The sequence below is a fragment of the Strix uralensis genome, chromosome 1 (assembly GCF_047716275.1).
Source record: "Strix uralensis isolate ZFMK-TIS-50842 chromosome 1, bStrUra1, whole genome shotgun sequence".
Lineage (NCBI taxonomy): Eukaryota > Metazoa > Chordata > Aves > Strigiformes > Strigidae > Strix > Strix uralensis.
Window position 1 is genome coordinate 55,099,207 of NC_133972.1, and position 25,680 is coordinate 55,124,886.

A 25,680-nucleotide genomic window follows, 5' to 3' on the forward strand; every position below is an offset into this window, starting at 1 on the left:
GAAGAAGACAGATAACCTCTAGGGCCTGACCCAATATCCACCAGTGTCTTGGGGAGTCTTGGCAATGATGGCATTAGCCAGTCAGTCAGGCCTCTTGATGTTCAGTGTACAGTACACCCACCTCTAAGAGCTGTTTCCAAACCAGGAGCAATATGTCTTATTTAAAACCTGATGTTTTGTGAACTAAGCTCCAAATACTCCCACAGGAAAACACTGACGTGTCAAAACCCAATATCTTAAATTATTGACATACCGAGTAACCTGCAAAGGAAAACAAACACATTTGCTCTCTTATCATGGAAACAAAAGATTGGCACTGCTTCCGTAAACAAGAGTAAGGCCATTTTTTTTTTTTTTTACCAGCAGTAATGGTAAATCTACACCTTTTTTCTTGGAAGATTTTATTGATGATAGGAGAAAAAAAAAACTATAGGGGGAGGATACATGGACAATGAAGAGCAGAAGGTATTTTTACTTCAGTAGAGCATTGAGGAAGCTTCAGAACCAGAGCCACTGACTATGGCACATCAATAACATCCCTGTTTGGTAGCAACAGGCTGGATATTAAAACTGAACTTAATGGAGAATGGAGCTAAGATGTAGAGCTATATACAGATAATGTCAATTGATTTCCACTGACCAAGATCCCCAAATTATGTCATCTTTACACATCATAGGTATTTTTATTGATATGGTTAAAAATGTCAGTTCCCAAAGAGCATTTGATAATGCCTTCTAGAAAAACACCTAGGAAGAAGTCAGTGAGTCAGAGGGTCGTATTTTTGTTTTTACACTGATGTTAAAGACAAAATTCATTTAGAAGAGAGAGAATAAAGTCTACACTTCTGAAACATTGTCTATATTAGGGAATTTTACTGGTAAAACAGGGAAGAAAAATAACTTTATACATTCCACCAGCTAAGCCCCACTAAAGTCAAAATTGCTGGGAGGTTAAATATGTACATATTTCTGCTGCCTTTCAGCATTTTTACTGGTGGATCAATCAAGTGTTCCTCAGTGAGCTAATTCTGTCTCTGTTTTGGAGCATGCTTGGAGTAGATGGATTTTTTAAATTTTTTTTTTGCACATCCATGTGCTAAATTTGAACACATTTCTACTGCCTATGTATCAGCTGAGATTTTCCACAGAAAGCAGAAAAGACTTCCCAAAAGAGGGTGACTTCTTTGCCAAATGTTAAGCAAGGAGTTTAGAGCTTCTCTGTATGGTCAAAATAATGTATTTTTGTTTAATTGCTTTATGGATACTGATGAAAAATTTGCTGGACTTCTCACTCTTTCTCTACTGCATCCCTCTCAATAAAGTCAGACTGCAGAAAATACCCAGAAAAGGAAACTCCTGCCTAATCAGTTAAAATTTAAACCAACCAACAGCTGAAATGATAGCCAAATAAAACCTGCCTCTTATAATGGAAATGTCAGACATCCTTAATTATAGGTCACCACCAGTTCTGCCTACAACAGAGTAATTTTATTTTTTTGCATAGAAATGAATGAAGTTTAGAGGGGAAAAAAAAATCCACCTATTAAATCCAAAATCCAGTCTGCTCCTTCACTACCGCTCTGCTTCGGGCCAGCCGAGCAGCTACAGAATTCCCACCCCACTTGTTTGCTGTGGTTACACAGTCCTGTGTTATTTCCACTATCTCACACACAGAGCCAGAAGAACTTGGAAGATGAAAAGACTTTTGCTTTCAAATATTTTCCTTTTAAAAGCAGAAAGCTAAGTGTAATTCTATTAATGCATTATTATTTTGGAGGGACTGCTGAAGTCAGGAAATTCCAAGTCAATGCTATATTATATTCATTGTGCAGATGTACCACTTTCTATTCCTCTTTTCCTTGTTAAATATAACCTGTTGTGGCGTATTTTTTATTACAGAATGTGCAGTGGGACGATTTCTGCAGCAATGCTAGAATCACCACCCAGGGGAGATTAGTTACATCTGAAAGTGGATGGACAAAACCGAAGTGTAAAAAATGGCTGAAAGCAAGGCAGTGTGTGTCAGAAAATGAAGATCAGAGTCCATTGGACTTTCACTTCTATAAAGACACTGCTGATTTTCAGAGAATTTTCTGGGAGGTCTCCCCGATGTCCCACTACAGGTAGCTCTGGGTTTTTGATTGGGTTTTTTTTGTAACACCGTGTATCAAAAGTTCGTACTCAAAAGGGTATGATTACTAGTTCAAATATTTGGAAATTCTCTTGTTCTTTATCTGTGCTTCACTATTTTGGAACACTTCATTCTAAAACAGGAATATAAAGTAAGGATATTTAAAATGAGAAAGAAAAACACACAGACACAAAAGAAGAAATCCTCTGAAACCCCAAAAAACAAACCCAAACAAAACCCAACCCAAGACTTCTCAGGCTACTGACACTGACTTAAAGCCCAACCTTTTCTTCCCAGACATAGGTCATCATCCTGCCTCAAGGCTCTTCCTAATTGACGATCCTTAATTACCCGCTGATGCTTTAGGAGGTCTTCCGACCTGATCTTGCTGCTTTGTTCTGCTGAACGGGGCGCTAATGGGTGCTTTCCCCAGGCTGCAGGGGGGGCTGGCAGAGGGGTGTCCCGGGGGCGCTGGGGCAGAGCCAGGCAGGGTGCAGCAGGCAGGGACTGACCTAAACCCCTCCGTGCCCTGATCCGCTCTTGAAGCGGTTGGCGATCAAATGCAAATAGGAAGAGTTTTCAGAAACCTCTGATTTATGGCTCCTCTTAACCAAGCAGGAATGAAACGCTAGAAGGCAGTTTCTTTGCTTGCCATTTCAAGCCTGTTTTTAGCCAGCACTTTGCCAAAATGTTCTTTTGCTGGACTTTCTCCCCAAAGCACATTTTTAACTTCTCTTGTTACTTCTCTCTGCCTTTTCATGAGCAGCTTTGCGGGCTGTATGCCAGTGACACCCACTTCCACCCATCCCTCCTTCCATCTGCACGGCCGACTCCAGACAATATTGCCTACCGTTAAGTTTTGGGCGATAGATATATTTCAGCTGTGTCACGCCAAGAAAGGACCGTAACTGCTTTTTACCTTTTACTGCCCTTAGATGCATGAAGGGCAACTACAGGCTGATTGCTCCCAACAAGTTGTATCGAAGCACTCTCATAATCATATAAATTGTTACAAAATACTAAATACACTAAATAAAATAATCAGATGCCATGTACATCAATTTAAGCAAGGAGAAATGGACACTGAGCACCAGCAGCTGTGTGTACAAAAGATACAGCACTGATGCTGCCAAATCTTATAGTAATGCCCACTACAGACAACTCTGTAGGGACTTGCTACTGATTAATTGGTCTCCCCCAAAATCCTTCTCCAATAGGAGTCCTGTGGATGAAATCAATAGGGGTGAAGCTGGGTATGGCCTGCAATTGCAGTTCTCGGATGCTGTGGGTCATGGGTCTCTCCTTGTGTGTTTCCTGGATATTCAAAAGAAGAGGCTATGAAAGCACTCCAGCCCTCCTGTTTCCTTCCATAACTTCCTCAGATCCTCAGCTGAAATTAGGACTCCCAAGGGAGAATTTGTATTCACTTAATGCTGACTTGACTCAGCAGAATGTGGTGAGGCACCGGCCAAAAACCTCCTTGTGCTCATCTCAAAGAGCACTGCTTTCCGGGGAACAGCCTCCTCTGTCTCTCCTTTAAGTGCCTTCTGTAGATTCCTGCTCTGGGAACAGTTGGATAAGCAGCGCTGTCAGGAGAGGAGGGAACACTCTCCGAGTGATGGGTGTGCTGCCAGTAAGCAGAGCGGCTGACAACTGGTCAGATGAACCCTGTTTAGGAAACACATGGTTAGAGCTTGACAGAGCAGCACCAAAAATTTCATAATGGAAAATGATAACAAGGAGATTACCTTTAGCCTGGTGGAATGTGATCTAATCCCTAATGGGAGAGGCATGGAGATAAACCTGACAGTCTCTTCAACGTATATCTTAACCCCTAAGGTGTCTTAACGTATATCATAATCAACATATCTTAATCTTTGTGTGTTTTATTATTGTAATTATATTTAACTATATTATTAATATTATTATTATTATATGACTGCCCCTTATTATTTTCTGTATAACACTAAGCCAGTAATTTCTTAAACTCTTTGACTCTCTTTAAACGGGAAGGTTATACTCACTTATCTTCTAACAGAGGAGTTTAGCTTTCATCTGATACTGTTTTGCATCTTGCTTCAATATGTTCCAATTGAATATGGCAAGCTGACTGGAATGATGTTTTTCTTATAAAAGGATCCCAGATGGTCAGGTAACAGAAGAGAGGTCTCTTACACTGAAATGAATAGTGACTTAAAAATTGGAGATTACTAGTCCCTAAAATCAAATGGCATCTTTGAATGGGAAAGATAGAAAAATGACTGCTACATCATCATCCTGAAACTTACATTCTCAGGCTCCGGATCATATGTCCTGATATTAATTAATCACTATGTTTTCTTTTTGAGATCATATCTGTAACTAGGAGGTAGGAAGGGCTCTACATAATCTGGTGATGGATTGCAGCCCAATGAGCACTGGATCCTCTTGAGGAAGCATGAGCCTTCCCATGACTTCAGGAGGTGATGGATCTCTGTAATGAAACAGCATGCTTACCTTTCATAAACTATCTAGGAAAATACAGGGAAAGCCATATGGCATCTCCTAAAATTAGATATCACTTACCATAGTACCTAATTGTAAGGCCACAGAGCCTACATCTGTTGGAACTGGGTGTAGCATGAAATGTCAAATGCAGATTTAGATCCAAGTATGACTGTAAAAGGGAAATTAAGTGGTTTTGACATTCTTTTAATTGAGGAAGAAAGAGCTTCCTGATGAGTTTGTTGAGATTCTGATGGAGAAGAGCAAAAGGTTTGGAGAAATCTGAATCTTTTCCCAGCAGGAAAGTGGAGTAAAAAGTACCTGGAGCTTTTCTGTTACCTACTCCCCCATGCTACTCTCCTGCAAGGATGCAGAGATATATACCCCTAGCTGGTAGTTATCATTATAGTAGATGCTGTTGGAACAAGAAAGTCCAAATGAATCCTCAAATGCTCTTCTTGGTTAAGGAATTTCCCATGTGGTGATTTTGACTAGTTTCTCAAAGCATTTGGGAAGCCAACTTTGACGAACGAAACATGTCTGATATATGACCTTCCATATATTGCATACCATGTAAGTCAAATGTAAGTAAACATTCACCTAGAAGTCTTCCATGGAAATTCCAAGATTGTCTTCAGAGTGAGGTTTGCATAATCTACATGATTAGGATTGGGAACTATTCTGAACAAGCAGGAAAGATATATTAATACAATGCCAAGTGACATATCTTCTCAAGGTGCAGGAAGAGATGGAGTAATGTAGCTAACATCATATAGGATAAAAATTAAAACTCTGTGGCTGAAAAGGGAAGCATTAATATTTCCATTCTGTAATGTTGCCATCCATACTGGATATAGCTGGAGCAGCTGAAAACAACTCTGATCATACAACTGGAAATTGTAACCTCTTCAGCCACTTCAAATAAATGGCAAAAAGACTGAGTCTGCAGCTGCTGGTCCAGCGTAGTACTTTTAATTTGAACTACTGCTGATTTCAGTTTGCTAATACATAGGGATTTGAATGGCAGCCTCGGCTATGGTGGTGGTAATCTCTTGGGGAGGGATGGGGCAGGCAGATACAGGTATAACCAAGAGATCATGAATCTAGGCCAAGCCCATGACTTTGTGACCTTCCTAATCTTTAAAAATAGCTTTATGTGTGTGTGTGTATACAAACACATGCAACGTAGTAACAGATATACACCATAAATGTTATCTAAAATTGTTTTGCATGTTTTCTAATATTTTGAAAGGTAAGAAAAGCTAGTGAAAAAAGACACCTTGAGCTCTCATGTGGTAGGACATGAGAGACAGCGTCAAGTAGCAAGCAAGAAAAAAAACACACAAATTAATTTACATAAAATATTTCTGTTTCAGTTTAGCCATGGGTTTTGCTCTGGTACATTTGGTGATCCCTGGCTGGCTGGATACCTTGTCTAGCATTTTCTTCTATGCATGAAGATTAGCCTCTTTGCTGAGTTTGGCATTTCAGTCTAGGTAGTCACAGCAATGGACAGGTTTGTCTGTTTGCTTTCTTTTCTTCAGTCTTGCCCAAGTCAACAAAAAGGGTTATCCATCACTATAACACAGGAAAAACAGGCTGGGAAAACAGCATCAAAACTGTTTGCTTAGGATTCATATTAATATGCATCAGTTTGAGGAGAATGGGGACCCAAGCAATGCATAGGTCCTTAAAATGCAGTTTCGGAGGCTGTAAAACTCATTTAGTGCATTATTATTCAAGAGAAAATGTGACTGTGATTTAGTCTGACCCAGATTAAGGCTAGACTGTAGTTAAAATGTCTTGAAATAGACTCTGAAAAGTAGTTGTACATAAGCTACCTTTCATAGGGGAAATTAACAGTGGTTGCGAACATAATTTTTCAGACCTTGAGGAATAAACATTTAAGCAAGCAACAATTTTAAGATAAAAACATCACAGAACCTATAAAAACTATTTAGGAGCAGAGCAGTCTTTATGAAGCAATCACCAAGTAAAGATACAGCAGTCCAGGGTGATGAGTGCAAGTAAGTATAGTCCTGGATTCATGGTGAAGAATGCTATTGTAGTGAGGAGCTTTTCCATTTTGCAAATTAATCTCACATCTAAAATTAGCAATGAATCCCATGAAATTCTTCACATTATTTAGAATAAATGGCATGGCACCCAAGTACTATTATTAATAACAATTAAGCAAATTTCTTCTGTCCTCTTCTTCAGGATTCTGCAGTGATGAATCCAAATACAAACACACCTGGTTTCAGGAACAAACTTTGAGCTTTTGAATTATACATCTTTGCAGAATAAGGTTTTCAGAGTTGTCTTCTCTATGCTAAGACTGCCCCAATGTTTTATAAACATTTGGCGGGATTACAAATATTTTTTTTTTTAAAAAGCCTTTTTTTTCATACCATAATAAATGCTTTTGTTGCCTTTGGTGTTGTGTGATATATGGTACATTACGCAAAAATCCACAGAGCTGGTATGGCCTTATTGGGGAACGGTGTCTAAAGATACTCGGCAAAAGTTGCAGGTGAGGCAACAAATTCTAGGACTTTTCACCCTACAAAACTGGGAGTAAAAATTAGAGCAGAGAGATGAAGTCATCTCCATAAACCCCAACAACCTCATGGCAGGAAAACATATCTCACTGACTGGACTGGTGTCGAGAGTAAGAGATGGGGTAGGACTCATCTCACTTAACTTTAGATGCCTGTGAGGTATACCGGGCTCTACTGACTAGATCCTCACTAACTGCAAAGGCAGTCTGGAGGGACTAGCCCAGAAGTAAAACTCTATGTAAGGCACCAAAGTCCCACGCGTGATCACCTAGTATGGTTACAAAACATGAATTAGTCATTGCCTGTAAGAAATTGACTGCTTCAATGAATGCCTACCACCAGCCACTGAAATAGGTAATGAATCTTTCAAATAAAAATAAAATTACCTAAAACACATCAAATTTTAATTTTATTACTCCAGATAGCCTATGTATTTGCAAAACAGTGGTCAGACAAGATCCTGCAGGCATCGAAATCCAAATGAAGCTCTCCATTACTGCTTTCAGCTTCTAGCTAGTCTCAGTTACTCAGGATTTTTCAGTTAAATTCTCTGTGCACATGAAAATCTGCTTCTGATCATCGCTACAGCTGCCTAGCTCTTCTCTCTACCTAACCACCTGCAGATCTTCAAGCTTGGCTTTTCTGTACCTGGCTGCTCTGCAGAAACAGATTTGGGCCATTCAGAACATGCTCTGCGTGCATGAAATGTTGGGTGTAATCCATCTTTAATATGAAATCCCAGTAGTCACTGCGTTCCTCCAGGATATTAAAACCCAAGGTTCGATTCTACCCTCTCCTCAAAGAAATCTGAATCATCATCATTCACAAATGATGCAATTCACAATTTGGGTCTTCACCTGTACTGATGAATGTTGTTTGTTTCTATAAAATACTTAAAATAGTGATTGACCTAGAGAAAGATTATAACCTAACGGCCAGAACATTTATCTAAGTGGTGAGAGGAGTAGCATATTTCAAAGTACCTCTCTTAAGATGACACAGGAGCTCTTGTCCTTCTTCCAGTACTTAGACAGTTAGCATCAATAAGAGAAAATGAGATTCTTCAGAATATCTAAAGCCCACCAGAGACACCTCTATTCAAATCTCCCCAGTAAGAAGAGGGAACCTAATAAAGGGAATTTTCAAATCATTTGGTTCATGGAAACCCTGGGACCTCCTGCTCTGTTTGTAACAATTGCTCTAAACCAAGCTTTTAATACTTGGGTTAAAAAGGCATTTTCTATTTGATCCCGCATAAAATCTTTTTAGGCTTTTACTTCCACAAGGGAAAAAATAAAAGTTTATTGTTTGGATGGATACAAACTAGGCTTTCCTTGTTTGATCTTGCAACCAAAAATTCCTGATATGCATAGCCTTACATGAGAATCATAATCCCTTTCCAATTCTTTATCAACACATGATTGTTCTTGCACTGAACTGCTGTTCTCTGCTCCAGTAAACTAAACTCAGATATAATTACACTAGATTTTACACAGCTCGATAGTGCCAACAAATTTGGTCTGTGCATCTGAGTTTCAAACATACTGTTGTCCATTTCAATACCATATGTTTGTATTTACCAGACAGACCCTCACCCTGCCAAATAGAAGAATCAGACCAAGTATGCCGAGTACTCCAAAGCTTCAGTTCATATCTCAGAAAACAACCATTACAGTATCTGTGTTTCTCCTTATGGCATTGACTGATGATTTGTTGAGGTCTCTTAAGCAAAATTAGACTTCTAACTGTATGTATTAGCTTGTTGTAGTAGACTCTCATATTCTTTTTTTCTGGTTCTCTTTATGTTAATTCTGTATATTCACACTGCAAGCTCCAAAACTGTAGCAGCTCCAAAACAACAGCTTTCCTTTATATATTAGCAAACATTTCCTGCAGAAGTATTATGCACTCTGCAGTGAAAAAAACCCAAAAGACAAATAAGAGATAACCAATGAACATCTAGCATTAGAATGTGTTCCAGCAATTAAAAAAAAAAAAACAACAAACAAATATAAGTGAGAAGAATATGCAATGAAATAATTAAGAAATCAATTTTAAGTTGGGATTTAAAGAGCTGACTGAGCCAGCTGTACAGATATCACAACAAAGACAGTAACTCCAAACGAGAGCCAAATGAGCAATTGCACAAAACCGTGAGGCAGCAAACAGCAAGAGGGCTGGGAAGCAGAACTAAATCAGAAACAGAGTGTAAGTTACAGAAGGAAATAAACATGAACCATATGGGAAAATATTCACAATACATTAGTGTTTAATTAGATAATATAATGGATAAGGACACTTATGCAGAGTCATCATAAACAAAGATGAATGGAAAATGTGCTACTAATAAAACCGGGTAATCTAACTGCACTACAACTGTAATTTGATCAGTCACAAGTTCAGATGTAACTTAAAACAAAAAATAATATTTTGATACAGTATTTTGCTACTGCATCTAGTAGTAGAAACTGAAGTATTGAAGTAGACATTCTCAACTGAAGTTCCAGGTACTTTGAAAACAAACAATAAAATCACAACTGTTCACAATCCAGCGCTTGTACCCAAATTTGCATTCCAATTCCATTTTGAACACGCAAGACTTGCCTTTTGGATGAAGAATGTGGAATGACCTTTTCAAATTTTTTCCTTCTCTAAAATAATTTTTTTGCTTGTCGGAAGGCTCTGAAACAGAGATCACATCTAAAGTTAAAATTAGCATAAAAATGGAATTATAGGCCCTGGATATGTTTTCATACATTGATATTATACCGCATACCAACCTAACACAGGTATCAGCACAGGTTTACTGCTCTAAAGAGAAAAGCAATATGCAACAAGCAGGGCAAAAGGAGAGCAAGAGAAACAAAATGGTTTTGAAGGCCTTAGTGATCTTCACAAACACTTTCTCTTAACAAGAAAGATTTCTGAAAAGTCATTGCATATATGCAAGTCATTATAGCTATATATAGCTATGTACACATTGATGCTTTATGGCAGTTTACATCCTTAGACTTAAATCTTTCAAGCAGGTACAGCCTTCTCAAGTTGTGCAAGACATGGCAGTTTAATAGGAATCATAGCTTCAAGCTTTTAACTGAACAAATAAATTCATGGTAAAGAACAGGAAAAAAAAAATGTAAGCTGAAGAAAGTGAAAAGGGTGATTTCTCTTGATAAATATTTACAAACTCCGCTCTAAGTGAATGTGCAAATTTCAAGTGGCTTTACCATTTTTTTGAGTCTGTACAACATCCCAGGGTACACTTTCAAAACTTATTAGATTCACTTGGAAGCAAAAATAGAAATTGAAAGACCATCTGGAAGGGCACTAAAACCGTATGTTGATATTTCTAAAATCCACATTTTATTCAAGATTAGTTCCTCAGCTAGCTGCAGTCAAGCTGTGTATTTCTGGGTCACTGTTCTCCTAGTAAATCTTTCAACTACAATTTCTATAGAGGAGCAAAAGTGTATTTCCAAAAAAGAAAAAAAATCATCAATGGAAAAGTGGATTTTAGGAACTGACATTCCAAGAAAATGCATGGAAGTCAAAATCAAGTTTCACTAATGGAAAGCAGAAAAAAAAGATTCTCCAGAACTGAAACAAGAAACAAATCACTGAGCAATTTTCCACTGTAATTCCAAATTCTTTCAAATAAATGAACACCATTAAATCTAGAATACTCAAGATAGGATGTGGAACTTCATCTCATAAACGTGAACAAGGAGTAGACATACAGAGGACTGATTGCTTTTATTTAATAATACATAGTCAAGAGATCATAAACCATAATACAACATACATGACCTTTTTTAAAACAGCGAAAACTATCTGTAATGATGATTAGCTGGTTTTCAAGTATCCATATTCCAGTGTGACTACTGAAGTATTTTAATTTCTGTCTTCAGACAACGGAAATAAATTTCAAAACCGGTGAAGTACAGCAGCTGTGCAATCTGGCATTTCAACTACATTATGCCTATTTAGGTTGCCTAAATTCCCATACAAATTGTGTGACTCAATACAAATTGTTATGGATGACCACCGTCTTAGAATTCCTCCTTTAAAGAAATGTATTCTTGAGGCTGACACATTTAGGAGGATGCAAAAAAATTTACTGCTTTGCTAAGATTTTGTGAATTAGTACATTCATTAATTCCTGCAGCCTTGACCGATAGTCAGATTGAAAGCTGTGCACCATAAAGAAAACCAGGTTTTTCTTTCTTGCAGCACAAACCAGTTTAAATTACATATACAATGTGCTCATATGTCGCAGAACACTACAAAGATAGCAGAAATTTTAACTAGTGGGTTTGAGTCCAGGATTAGAAGAATATATTAGGTCAGAACACTTTGACAGTGGCTACATCCTTAATTGTGATGCTTTTTAGCACAGGAAATAATGGGAACTTTTGTATACAAAGATGTAATGCGCCCTGTTGCTTGGATTAAATATATCAAAGTCTGAAAACCAAAACCCAAAAAACCAACCCATCCACATACCTATTTACAAGTTGTGAATGAGACACTTTCCAGAACAAACAGTGATTGCGGTAATAAATAACTTGATGCAAAACACTATCCTCTGCTTCTTTAGTTTCTAGACCTCCTTGGTATCAAAGACAACATATACAAAGATTGCTTCGGTTTTCTCTTCCCATTTATCAAAACTATAGCAGTGTAGAGCTAGCAATGCTCCTGCCAGTTTCAGTTCTGCTCTTCAGAAACTAATGGGCAGCATGAGTTGTCACTGGTTTCTCCTAGCTGCTTGGAAATCTCAAGAGACTAATGCTCAAACAGACACTATGGTTATTTGAAAGAGCAATAGCAGATACCAGGAGACTGTTTCTCTCCTCGTTCTGTTAGAAAAATTAATTGCTCAAAATAAAGAGACGAGTTCTTATCCAGAGGTGAAAAGTGACAAAACTCAGTGAAAACAAGCTACTTAAAAGTCACTAAAAAGAGGGGCCTGGAATTTGGTGTGGACATGCAGGGGAATATTGTTACAAATCTACAAATATATTTACAGATACGTTATTATTTTTATTTTTGCAACTACCTTCTAAAACGTGACAAGTTTTAAGGAACTAAAAACTTAGCATGAAAACCTGTACGTGATACTTCGGTTAAATTCATCCACAGAATGATAAAAACATCCAAGAATTCCAAAACACCTTAAGCCCTCGTTTACAAGCAGTGTCACAGCCACAGGTGTCTTCCCAACAAAAACTTGATGAGCAAGGATGTTGAACTATTAAAGCTGGACAGAAACGAGATTCTACCTTAAACTTCGCAATTCCCTCACTGAAAATTTTGCTGGCAAGTTTCATTTTTATCTTGTAGTTGGTTTTATGTTGTGGTTCTTAGCTACCCTTGTGTTTGGGGTTCAGTACTGCCAGCTAATGCCAAATGTAATGCTTTTAAATGACTTCTACTAGTCCATCAAATCCTTTGTACTGTTTGATTTGTTACCCTTCTTTAACAACTCTCAGACAGATCCTCATTAAATTCTTGAAGTCAGCAGCCAATTCACACTGGGTAAACATGCACATGTAAAAACACTACACCTAAATGTATCAATTTTGAGAGATATTAGACAAATTACTTGTACCGGTAAAGAATGGCAACAATTGTTTTCATGTGAGTACCCAAATCCACAACTCATGCACATTTCTGAGAGTACAATTAATTTTGAAAAAATCCCTCTCGATCTTTACCAAACTCTGCATCCATTTTAGCCCTATACCTCTTTTCTAAGCATTCCTGATTGTACCGACTTCTGGGGAAACCTCAGATAAAAGCTACTTCCACAAACTGTCGGTGTTCAACAGTTCATTTTCTAGAGACATGTTATGCTGCTTCCATGAGATGAGGTGATATGTTACAGCGTGTGAACATATAGCACGTGGAGACAGCATAGAATAAAGGCCTCAAATTCGGTAGTGTATCAATTACTTATTAAAAGTATCCCATTAACAGAAACGCTTTCACTGAAATTCAATTTGTTTGGATGAAAGAATTCCCCAGAAGCACAAAACTATAAATTCTACAGAATCATCCCAGGATAAGAAAAAATAAAAGAAGTAAGTAAGAAAGCCTAGAAACAAATGAAGACTCACTATATTACTTTATTGCCTGAAGTGAAAAACAAGAGTAAATAAACAGTGTTTGATGGTAATGTTTTAATTTTTAATACTTTAAATATGTTTATTAAGCCAAAAGGAGGTTGTTTATTAATTATCCGTGAAAAATGGCTCCCTTTGTATTTTTCAAGGCACAGAATTTTATACCTCTTCTCCTCTTCGTAAAAGCAGGAAGTACGGTTAAGGAAAGCCCAAGAACGACCAATTTCACACGCGGTGGGAACAGCATCGCTCTCCTCCAGCCGTGTGTTTCTCGGTCCGCCTGTAACGCAAGATTACCGTCACGACGGGCATCGGCCCGTGCTGACGCCGCCGCGCTGCCCGCCCCGGCCGGCTGACGGTGAGGGAGCCCGCAGGGGGGTCAGCCTGCAGAGCCGGGGGAAGCGGGGACGCGGCGGCGGTGACAGCCCCGCCGCTGCTCTGACGCCGGAGGCAGGTGCCCGGCGCGGGGGTGAGGGGAAGCGCGGCCGGGCCAGGCTCGGCCCCACCGGGCCCGGCCGCCTCCGCGGTACCTGGGGGCGGCTGCCGGTGGCTTGCGCCGAGCAGGCCGCGGGGCGGGAGGCACCTGGCCGCGGGGCGGGAGGCGGGCGGCGAGTCGCTCCCTCAAGGCGGCGGCGCGGGGCGGGCGGGCGGAACGCCCCCGCGGGCCGCGCCGACGGCGGGGATCCCCCTCCGCCTCCGCCACCGCCCCGGGGGCCGGCGCCCACCGCCCGCCCGCCCGTCCCCCCTACCCCTTCCTGGGGCTCCCGCCCCCTCGGCCCGCCCCGGCCCGCCCCGGCCCGCGGGGATCCCCCCCCCATGCCGCCGGCGGCGGCGGAGGGCTGGGGGGAAGGCACCCCCAAGGCGGGTCGGGGGTCCCCGGGCGGCGCCGCAGCCGCCCCGCCAGGGCTCCCCGGCCGCGGCCGCCGCCGCCGGTACCTGCGGCCGCAACTTTTCCCCCGCCGCCGTTCAAACGTCCTGCCGTAAAGCGCCCGTCTCCCCTGGCAACAAGGTTCCGGCCGAGCACTAGGTGTAGGAAGGTGATGTAAAAGTAAAACCACCCAGTGTCGTAAACCAGGTCCGGGGGGGAGGGGAGGGGAGGGAGGGGGGAGGGCGGGGGAGGAGGTGACTGGAGCATTTAGACACAAGCGAGAGGATCATGGCGGATGGCCCCAGGTGTAAGCGCAGGAAGCAGGCGAACCCGAGGCGCAATAACGGTCAGTCAGCCGGCGGGGCAGCGGCCCGGCCGCGCTGGGGCGGCGGCGGGGCCGGGGCGGGGGCCGGGCAGAGCCGTCCCGAGCGCGGCGGGGGGAGGTCGGGCGGGCGCGAAAGTAATTCCCCCGCCGCTCCTCGCCGGGAGCCCGGCTCCCTCCGCACCGTTATATCCGCTACCTGGTGCCTCCCTCGCCTCGCCGCCTGCCTCCCTCCTCCGCCTAGCGGTGCCTCCGCACTCCGCCGCCTGTCCGGGACCGTTACACGCTGCCTTCCCCCACACGCCCCGCGACCGCCCCGCCGCCGCTGCGGGGAGCGGGCTCGGGGGCCCCCCGGCCGCGCCGCCGCCCTCCGGCCCGGGCGGGGACGCCGAGCCCCGCGGGGAGCGCCGGGGGAGCCTCCGCCGCCCGGCCGGCCTCGGCCGCCCCAACTCCGAAACTTGTTACCTGCGCGCCCCGGCGGAGCGGGGCCTCCCCGCCCGCCTCGCCGTGTGTCTCTGTGCGTGTGTGTGTCTGTGTCCCCCGCCCCGGCCCCGCGGGCGGGATCGCCCCGCCGCCCGCCCGGGAGCGCCTCGCTGCCGCCCGCCGGAGTTTCCCCTCGTTCTCCCGGGAGCGGGCCGGCTCCTCGCTCCCGGCCGGCGTCGCGGGGCGGGCTGGCGTTCGCCTTTCGGGGGGCGGCGGTGGGGGGACGCCAGCCGTCACCGGGGGGGGTGGGGGGGGCACACCGGGGGAGCGCGGCTGCCGGCGGCGGGGGAGGCACCGTCGCCGCAGCGATTCGCGCGGGGGCAGCGCGGCGCGGCCGCCCCGGGCCGGCGGGAGGGGGCCGGCGGCCCCGCCGCCCGCTCGCAGCTCCTGCCGCCGCCTCCCTGCCGAGAGTTGGTCCCCGGCGGGGGCGCCCCGCGGCCGCGCTGCCTCCCCGCCCCGGGTCCCGGCGGGGCGGTGGGGAAGAGAGGGCTGCTCCCGGGCGGCGGGGGCGGGCGGCGAAGTTTCTTCCCTTCCCTCTGGCTTCGGAGGTACCTGTTTGTATAATAATGGGTGGTAACGGTTTGGCCGGGGGCCCCCGCTCCGCTCTCCGTGCGTGTGTGACCAACTGCTGCAGTCTATATAAGGAATTACATTTACGTTTCGGACTTAAGGGCTGTTGTGGGCTTGGTTTGTTGTGTGTGTCCCCCCCGCCCCCCCCCCCCCCCCCCCCCTTCAGTACGTGTGTTACTTTAAGATGCGTTTGGAAGGTACACGGCGGGGGGAATAAACGCTCGTAACACCCACTCTGTACTTATTTTCTGGAAAATGGAGAAGTAGTTCGGTCCTCGTAGCGACTCTTCGCAATAGGATGTAAAGCAGGAGATTTTGTAACCTTCCTTGGCAATTTTAGGTTTTATGTGGCATTTCCTGTGCAGGGTCACAGATAGGAAGGCTTTCGCCTGCGATCCGAGATGTTTTCATACGCAGTGAACGGTCTCCGAAATAGATCAGAGTCACGATCGGTGCTTCTCCTCTCTAATCCTGACTGTTTGGGGCGGACCGTGGTGATAAATAACGGCCTTTCCAGGGGCTAACGAGTTGATTTGATTGCTTTGAACTTAGGAGGGGTTTCTTATTTTTGTTGTCTGCGTTTTCTAGAAAGTATTTTTGTTTGCACGCTCGTGTTATTAATTCCTTGTCCTAGTGTAAATATTTATATTTAGCTCATGATTTGGCTGTGCTAAAGGTAAGTTTGGAAAGTGCTTTTCTCTCTACTTGATTAAAAATGTTGATGATCAGAGAAAGGGGCTTTTCTTGTTGCTGACGACATGTGTGTGACATGTGAGTCTGAACCACCCAGTGTCTGTGCAGGAGCTGTAAACATGTTTACCTGAACAGGAAAGAAAATGGATTTTCCTCTTAAAGATCCAGTGATACCACTATCATACTCTTAAAGCATATCAACAGATGACTTGAGAGATAAATTATCTGAAAACCTAGCTTTTGAAATCAACGGGAAAAAGAGATTCTTGATCGCTGCAGCAAATGGCAACTTGTGCAGGTAGAAAAAAAAGATGGTGTTTAGTTTTCTCCTGCATGCATGTCAGCCCCCTCTTGTCTGCTGCTTTCGTTCTCAAGGGAGGGATTTATTTACCATGCTTGCTGTCAGTGTTTTTCCTTTGTGCTTAATATTAGAAAACCAGATTTGAGGCTGTTTAGCACAAAACGTTTTGTCTGCAGCATAGATCACTCGCAGAAAACAAAAGGTGTATAAGATGTGGTATCATTCCAGGTATCTTTCATCTTCATCACTTTTGGACTTCATTGCTGCACCAGTTTTATTATAAAAAGCCTCTGAGTCTTTAGCAACTAGTTCTGCAGTGTAGACTGTAGTACGTCTTGTTTTAGGCGGGTTTTGGTTCCTTTTTTTGAGGAATTAAAACCAACTTAAGTCATTGTGCATTGAAGCATCAGGATCGGTTAGATAATAGATTCTGGATAATAGAGATTTCTCAGCAGTGGGTTTATGTTTGACTTGCAAATGTTTACTAAAGAAAATGGCTAGAAAAATGTTAACCCTTTAACCTTTAAAAGAAATATGAGATTTTTTTTTTCTAAATCTCTAAATGCGCTTCATTCTTATAGGTGGGTATCTTCTGTTAATGAGAGATCGGCATACGGGAGGTGCTTCAGCAACTGGCTTGTTCATAGTATACACTAAATCAATTTTATGCTGTTCCAGTTGCCTTTTTCCCCAGCTTTCCCACAGAAATGTGAGGTTATTAGAGATTGCACTTGACATCCACTATGCCAGTTAGTAATACTGGGCTATGGCATTGAGTCATAATACTGTAAACTTTCCTTCTGTTTATATGTTGATAAACTTAACACAGCTATTCTTGTACTGTAAACTTTTGTTTCCTTTTTTTTTTTTCTCTCTCTCTGTGTTTGGGAGCCAGAACTTAGAGCTGCCATCCTGATGCATTAGCTGTAGCTGTAAAGACACTCTTATCTTCTTAACTCTAGAGCTGGTTCCTTTTCTACCTTCTTTATTGGCCCCTACAGGAGATCAGCGAAAGAGCCGATTGGCGCTGCCATTAAAGCCTCACTTAACAAGAAAAACTGGCACTTCATACCTGAAGAAAACTATTCTGTGTCATTGTCCTTACTTCTGGCCAGTACACGGGAAAGTCTGCTACAGCAAAGGAGTTAGCGAAGTGTTGGGATGATGGCACCATTCTGATTGAAGGAGAAACACAGTGCTAGTTAGGAGTCTCTCCTCCTATTTACTTTTTCCCCTTCTCCCCCTCTTTTGATAGAGAAATGTGGAGGAGAAAAGAGGGATGTGATTTTTGCCAGTCATCTTCATTGCCACATTCTGCAAATCCTGTGTGGACTTTAAATAGATTCAATATCAGCAAAGGTTTTCGTATTCTGAGTTGGCTTGCAGGATCACCATTAGTTGCTTTCTTAGCATCTCTCATATATATGTTATAGGTTTGTCTTAATTCTTATTAAACAGCAAAACTAAAAGTAAGACATCTTGTTCTTCAGCAATGCTGTGAGACAAGTAAAACCAGCAAACTATTTAAAACTTCCCTTACTAGAGGGTTTAAAAGATATCAACCTTATATATTGATGTTCTGAAAATAATGTAAGTATGCCTTCAGGTTTTCAGATGTATATTTAACACTAAAAAGAAGAATGTATGAAACAGTAAATTCTGCATGCTGTCAGGTATATGTGAGGAGAGGGTATGAGGCAGGCTTTCTTTTTTTTTTTTACCCCCTGGTAACAGTGAGTTAGTTCATTACTAAAAGGTTATGTAGATTGACTTGTTAAGAACGCTATTTCAATCACTTTACAGTTGGATTTCCTTTCTTTTTATTTTATTAGATAATCATTTCATATAAAGTTTTGTTGCAAAGCTAAGGACTGTAAGAGGATCATAAATGCTTTAGAGTAAGGCAAAAGCATGGTGCATTTCTGTTAGCTCCAAGGTGTTAACTACTGGCAGGATGTCAGGTGTTAGTGACACTCAGGATACAACATTCCTTGTCATGCCTTTCTTCTCTTGCCCCCCTCCCTTTTTTTTTTTTTTTTTTTCACTGCGTATCATGTTTTCACTCCAGCATTAATTTAAATTTGCAATTTGGGAATTGAGGAATGTAGCCAGAGTTAAAATTCCAGGCACAGTGAACAGGTCTACATGGACAACTGAATTAACTGTTTGAGTCCAGGGAAATCTTCTCTCATATAAACAAGTAATACTTCTGTTTTAATGTTAGCTATTGAAATATAATGGGAATACGCTTTAAAATGTCATTATTCATTTTTCTTTCAGTAATCAATGCTAGTTATTTAAACAGTTGTGAAATAGGATGTTTTAAGGTAATTAGCTACCTGAGGCAGGGTTTTTTAAGGTAATTCATTGCCTGAAACAGTTTTCCTTGCTTATAGGACTCTAGTAAACCTGCTGCTGAAACAATTGATGAAAAGTAGCAAGTAGATGAAGCCTTCCTTCCGACATGGGTTTACCTATCGTAGAAGTCACTCGGATTAAATTTTTTAGTTATAAGTCTGAGGGCTTGAATTCTGTGAACTCAGCCCAGATTTTCTGTTGGATATTTTCTGTTAGATATCCTTCCCCATTGAGTCTTTCTGTGGACTTTGGGCTCTATTACAGGTCCAGTTAATATCGTCATTACTGTCAGTTAGTAACTAGGTTAGTTACTAGTCAGTTAGGCCCTCGCTCTCTGTAAGTGAGCTCCTTCATCAGCAGTGCAGGGGGAAGGGGTTCTACAGCCATCCTCTGCCTCCTTCCCCACTGGGACTCAGGTGATGGTATTAACCTGTCATTTCTTACAGAAGTTTTATGGTGGGGGGGGGAGAGACTGGGATAATTTAAAGTCAAAATATCAGTGCAATGCCTTTCATCATGTGAAAACATCTGTTTTAACAGAGTTTAAAATGCCAGGAAGGGATGACAGACATTTTTAAATGCATGGGACACTATTACTATGTTAAAAAACAAACAAGCAAAAACCCACAACCCCAAGCTTCACAGAAGTTGGTTTTATTTCTTTAACTGATTTTTGAGCAACTGCTCTCTATTGCAGGGAAACTGCTGGAACTACAGGATCTAGCCAAATGGCTCTTAAGAATTCCTACTTGTACGTTCAGTCATTATTTACCAAAAATATAAGCTCATTGCTTTCAACTCATTAGCTGTTTGTAGTCATTTCAAAAACTCTAACTAATTGATATTGCAAGCTCATTAGAATATGGTGTGCTTCGTTGACTGTAAATCCAGTATTTAACAGTACATACTGCATCCCTGGAGATCATAAAGATTCTACTCATGATGGGTTTCACACGAATGCGCAAGACAAGAGCTTGATGAACAGAAATAATTCTGGTTTTACATAGGTTTTCATACCAATTTTCAAAGTACAGTTCCAGATGAAGTTTCAAGTGCTTGATATCAATATTCCTGAAGTACTGATCATACTTATCTACATTTTTCAAAAGGACTCACCAGGTAGGATCTTCTACATTATGGGCAAGTAGGCAGGACTGGGCTTGCATCCGTGGTCTCAGAAACTTTGGTGCTTCATTCTGGCAGCTATGATAGGCCTGTTATTTTTGAGAACTAAATTCTCAAGTGACTTACCCAAGGTCACACAGGAAGTCCATAGCAAGACTGAGTCTCAATCCATTTTTAATCTTGGGACTACCCTTGTGTTCAGTTTGATCTAGAGCCTTAAAGAGAAAGAACAGATTTATTATTTAGCAGTTACTATTGCTTTCAGTTTAAATATTTAAGCTCTTCCATATTTATTGTCTTGAAATACCTGTACTTTCAGCAAAGAAGTGGCAATATGCAAAACTCAATTTTCTCTAGTAATTTTAAGATGATATTAAGATAGTATCTTCACTGACACTGGCACAGACACTTCCTGTCTCTGTAGTCAGTGGTGATGTAATGATGTTCTGGAGAAGCAGAATTTTCTGGTGTTTTTGTATTCCCAGCTCTTAAGTTCAGTGATGTGTAGATAGACAAAAGTGAAACACAACAGGAGGGAATTGGCTTAAGACCTATACTGTTAATGTCAACATCCCTACCCTCATGTGTGGGGTGTTTAGAAGACTTTTCTTAGAGGTTAATATCTGGGCAGATACGGTTTAATCAGGTATTGGTTTTGTTGGGGCAGTAATGACTGAAGGGTCTCAGCATGTGGCTGGTATTTCTAATATTTGAAAATGATTGCTAGGTAAATAAAAAAAAGTGTAAGTCTTCCTTAAAACAAAAATTCCCCAGAAATTAGTGAATAAATGTCAGGCCTAGTAAGTTTGACTGGGACAATCATATGCTAAGTCTAGGTTTTACCACTGCTACCATTTGTCATTGGGGGGGCCGCTGCTGCTAGGCGGAGCCATGTGGGAAGTGGCTGTGGGTGCCAGTGGGTGCTGCTCCTGGCGGGGTAGCCTGGGCAGCATGAGGCAAGGCGGGTGTGGAGAGCTGTCTGGTATCTTTGTTAGTGGAGATGTGTGGTTACCTCTAGTAATGAGACAGTACAATAGATCAGTTATGACAGGGACTCTTTCTTCTTGAGGGGAAATGCTGTTTGAAATCTTTAATAATTAAAAAAAAACCCAAACCCAAAACACAAATACACTGTGGAGAGAAGAGGGATGTATGTATGAATGGGCAGGGGTGCATGGGCAAGGCAAAGAGCCTATGTGGAAAGAGGGGAGAACAAAACAGGGGAGCAATCTGCTTCTGACTGAAGGTCTGATACCTTATTTCTGATGCACCTTGGTGGCCTTCCAGGGAGCAATGAATCTGGTCCCTGCTTGGCTGCATGAGAAGATCACAGTGGGAAATAGCTTTGACCTCAGTTGACTAGGTGATGCCTTGAAACACTGGAATTGTTGGGGGATTCTATAGGGGGGTTTGTGTGTGTGTTTTTTTGCACTGCTTTCTGCTTCCATGTTATGTTGGGAAGTTTTTTCAAACCTCTTGCTGAGCCATTACCTGTGATATTCTGATTGAGTCAATTTCTTGAGCAGATTATCAAATGCATGGGTATTTAGCAGTCTTGGTTTGCTCTTCTGGCTATTTCCTAGTGTCTTATTTTTAAGTTATTGGAAAGAGTAACAGAAGTTTGGTATTTTTAAAAACTGTTCACAGTTACTACTTTTTAATCTTTGCTTGCCCTCCTCTTTTAAAGAAAGACTAGGGTTATTTTTAGTTTTCCTTTTGCATTGAGCTGCAGTTAGTTTATTTAATAATTTCTTTGTCTGTTTCTTGCATAGATAAATAGTATTCCTCTGTGACAGTCAAGGAAAATGGGAAGCCCAGTCAAGAAGAGTGAGACTTGATGGATAAAATACTGAGTACAGTTAAATGCAGCATAGCTTTATAAATCTATTTCAGTACTCCTGAGAAAAATACTACTCCCATCACCACAGTATGTAAGCACTTTTCAGGCAGTAAAAATATATGTTCTGAGTCTTGTCTTCCTGTATCTAGGCCTATACATCTGATTCCTTGTGCAAGTACCTGACAGCTTACATTCACGTGTTAGGATGATAGGTGGTGGTAGAGCAGAAAGAAGAAACTTGTTAAGTTTGTATCTCTACATGTGGAGCAGCGACGCAGTGATTAAAATGTTTCAGTTGAGTAGTGCTGAACATATTAACCAGGGTTCTTTAGACTTGTACATTTCTCCCCAAAGGAACCCCAGATAGGGAAGAAAGGAGGCTTTTTTGCTTTGCCTGGCTCTGTGCTTGTTTCTGATGCCATTACTGTAATGTAACTGTATCTCTTCTTTTAACATGCTTTTTCAGAGCAACAGAAGTTAACTAAAAATACGCTTTCTCATCTCTGAGAAGTCAGTACTGTTTGAAAGCAGCCTGTTTCAGTTCTCTCCTTTTCAGCTGTCATTCCCAGCTGTCACAGTCTCCTTGATGTGAGGACTTTACCCCTGTTGTTGCAAAGCAGTTTGGTTAACAACTGCTGTCGCCCAAAGGTTAAAACCTGAAAACTGGCATCCTTTGTTGCTTCCCTTACAAATGTTTGGTTTCTGTTTGGTAGCATCTCCCTCCTTGCCTTCGATCTGTTCCATCTATCCTAATTTTGGAGAACTATGTAAAGCAAATGAACGTGTCTAATGAGGAATGTATTCTTCTGGATTGTTAGGGGGCTCAATTATGGCTGAGGAGAGAGTAAAAAAGAGAAATTCTATCCTGTGCTAAGAAGACATTCCGTCCTATCCAAGTAGGATCTGTAAGTACAAGTAGCAGTCCTTAAGTGAAAGGACATGTGAATTTACTTCTTTAAATGCTAAGAACCCCATATGATATTGGAGTGTATCAGAAGGAAAAGAAACAACTCTTCCTTAACTATCGAACTAACTATATAGTATTATGTACTTCTAAGCATGTTTTTGGATTTGATGCAGATACTTGCTGTTGTTCTGCAAGCTCTTCTGTTTTTTAGATTCTCATAAGTTGAGTGGTAGATCGGGAACATTGGAGGAGTTGGTAAGAGCGCTGGAGATAAATGGATTATAAACCTGGCATTTCACCATGATCCTGAGGGTGATTTTCATGGATGGCACTTGAAATAAAGGGGTTAAAAGAGTCAGATGTGGTAGAGAGAGTGTTTTTACCTATGAACTAGTGTGCCTGTCCTCATTAGGATCAAATGCTACTTGGGCCAGTGACGCTAGGGAACACCTTCAGTTATTGTGATATGAAATGTTTTCATTATTTCAGCAAACATCCCTTTTCAAATTCTGTCTGACAGACAACTGACAGACACTGAGGGCAGTTTTCTGTTCCATTTTGTAGAGACATCTGTCCACAGAGTGTATATGGGAGAAAGTAAAATGAAATTACAAAACATCACAAATGTGGCACGATTGAAAAAGGCCTGGGGAAATCTATTCCATCTGAAAAAGTGCTAACTAAAGAAGAAAGAAAATCATACCGTAATTACAGGGATTGGGTTGCTTTTTGCTTAACTGTAGATTTGACCTAAGGAAGCAGGTTGGGGTTTTTGTTTGTTTTCCTAACATCTCCTCTCTTCCCCCAGCCTAACATAATTTTTCTTATCTCCCTTACGGTTTGGGGCATTAAGTTGTTCCTTTTTGCCTAAATACACTTGTTTTTAAACAGTTTTTCTTAGTGCCTTGAGGAATTTCTGCCTTGTGTCTTTTCAGGTATGCATCAGATTTTCCTTTTTTCCACCTTCTAGTCCATTTTATTATTTCTCTTACGCTCCTGTATGCTACCTACTGTAAGTCATGTGAAGTTCTAGACTGGAAAAGGAGGTGCTAATCAGAATCTGTAACCTGTTTTAGTCTTCCATCCTGTTTCATTTGTCTTTCTGTAGCCTTTTCTTTTTTAACTAGTGTTCCTGGTACAGCTATTTGATAAATTCAAGTGAAATACAACTAGTCGCATACTTCTGGATTCATTCTTATGTTATTGTTCACAGGAAGGACCTAGGTACAGTTGGCCCTGCAAAGAGCATGAGGTGGTGAATAAGGACTTTGAAGCAGATTTGGAGCTGTAATGACTGGCTTCCTTCCCTGCTGCTGTCCCTTCCCCTTCCTTGCAAATCGTTTTCATTTGAAAAACTAAGGTGTGGTCATTGGGCATATCTGTTCTCAACTTCCAGTAATTTTTTGCTCACTGCTGAGCTACACCATAATTACATATGCAAATGTAGTAATTTTTTCCCCTCTTACCTTGTACATGTGGAAGAGAAAGATAAGGTTACAGCGTACTGCCAGGGATGGTGCTGAACATGGCCACAGAAGGAGAGAAGTACTCGTCCTGCAGGACAAGACTCATGTTGGATTTTAGAATTTCTGTGACTCGGAGGCAACAAGAAAACACTGTTCATGCCAACTTTAAACTTTAGACAGGAGCAGATTGTTGGACAACTTATTATAATAAGTGAATTTGCATTCACAATAGGAATTTGTTTTCTAGACATACATAGGTATAGTTATTATATCCAATAATTTAATCTATTAGGCTGGCTTGAATGCTCCCTGTAGTAACACAAGGTAAACTTATGTCATTCATAACAGCGTTGTAATGATACTAAAACCACAGAGACTAACTCTATGGAAAAGACTATTCCGACAGCTTCTGCCCTTCATGGTAAGGCTTACCTTGTACTTTTTCCAGGTTTTGAATTGACCGACATACTGTATTCCTGAAACCCCAAATATGTCTTACAACAAATAGTGGAAGTAAGATAGAATCTATATTGCAATCAAAATGGTGGGAGACTCTGCATGGAAGTGGAATAGTAACTTAAACAGAAATGAGAAGCAAAATTGAATTGGTAGTTGTAGCATAGGAAAAGGGAAATATTTCTAGTGACGCATAATGCAGTGTAACATGCCATAGTTCTCCGTATTTTGCCACACAATTAATCACACTTTCAGGGATCAGCCTACATAGCTGATGTGGTAGTTACATGATAGAGAGGGACTTCTTAAAAGGATGAGCCAGGTTTGTACCTTGGCATGTGAATGACTAAAACTAGTGGCAGACTTTCTGTTTCTGTGAGCTAAGCCAGTTTACACAAGAGGGACAATTTTAGCTTTCCAGCTGCAAAGGATACAAATAGACTTAGTTGAATAAAAATCATGATACACTACAGAGATTTGTGATCCTGACAGAAAATTCTTACAAAGTGTTTGAGGCAAATTGTTGCCTGTAGATCTGATGCTTAAAAAAATATCTTTGCCAGTACTGCCTGTGACTCTGCTGAGATGTGTTCCTTCAGAAACAAAATGTGTAAGGTAGTTTAGAACTCCAGCAAATACGGGCATTTTCTCTATTTCGGTGTGAAGTTACAAGCCTTCTCCTTTGAATTACCCCAAGCTTTTTTTTAAAAAAAAAAAAATAAAAGCTCCTTGTTTTGCAACATCATATGCAAATCATTTCACTGCAATTGTTTTTGCTTATGTATGGTGTCACAATAGTTTGGGATGTAGAAAAGAATATACGACATTTTGAAAAAATCTGAGTTCTGAGCAGGTAGGAAAACAGGAGTGTTAAAATTGAAAACTTGCTAAATGTCTTGTTCTAATAGTCTACAATTGCTTATATTTAGCCCTTATTTAATCTTTCTAACTTTTGCCATACTTTTAAAGCGTTTTGAAGGTCTTGTATAA

The 25,680-nt window shown here is 41.5% G+C and overlaps 1 protein-coding gene and 1 long non-coding RNA gene across 6 annotated transcripts in view; one reads left to right on the plus strand and one right to left on the minus strand.

The window, feature by feature from the left end:
• Nucleotides 1-440: 440 nt before the first annotated feature.
• On the minus strand, nt 441-15,642 carry LOC141942955 (uncharacterized). 4 transcript variants are annotated; one of them, XR_012628789.1, is made up of 9 exons: nt 14,957-15,101; nt 14,238-14,324; nt 13,467-13,581; nt 9,781-9,858; nt 6,046-6,193; nt 4,697-4,787; nt 4,420-4,604; nt 4,156-4,307; nt 441-3,799 (listed from the first exon to the last, which is right to left on the minus strand). It is a non-coding gene; the product is annotated as an uncharacterized LOC141942955 (long non-coding RNA). The 4 variants fall into 4 exon arrangements; XR_012628790.1 differs by lacking the exon at nt 14,957-15,101 and adding an exon at nt 15,527-15,642 and having other exon boundaries at nt 4,156-4,604; XR_012628787.1 differs by having other exon boundaries at nt 4,156-4,604.
• ZEB1 (zinc finger E-box binding homeobox 1) overlaps nt 14,398-25,680 on the plus strand; it is a 126,821-nt gene continuing 115,538 nt past the window's right edge. Inside the window, exon 1 of one of the 2 annotated variants that reach the window (XM_074867093.1) lies at nt 14,398-14,515. In XM_074867093.1, the coding sequence (XP_074723194.1) occupies nt 14,458-14,515 (58 nt within the window). In that variant the 5' untranslated portion in view covers nt 14,398-14,457. Of the gene's footprint in view, nt 14,516-15,422; nt 15,523-25,680 lie in introns of those variants that run through there. The other variant, XM_074867101.1, reaches the window with a different exon arrangement.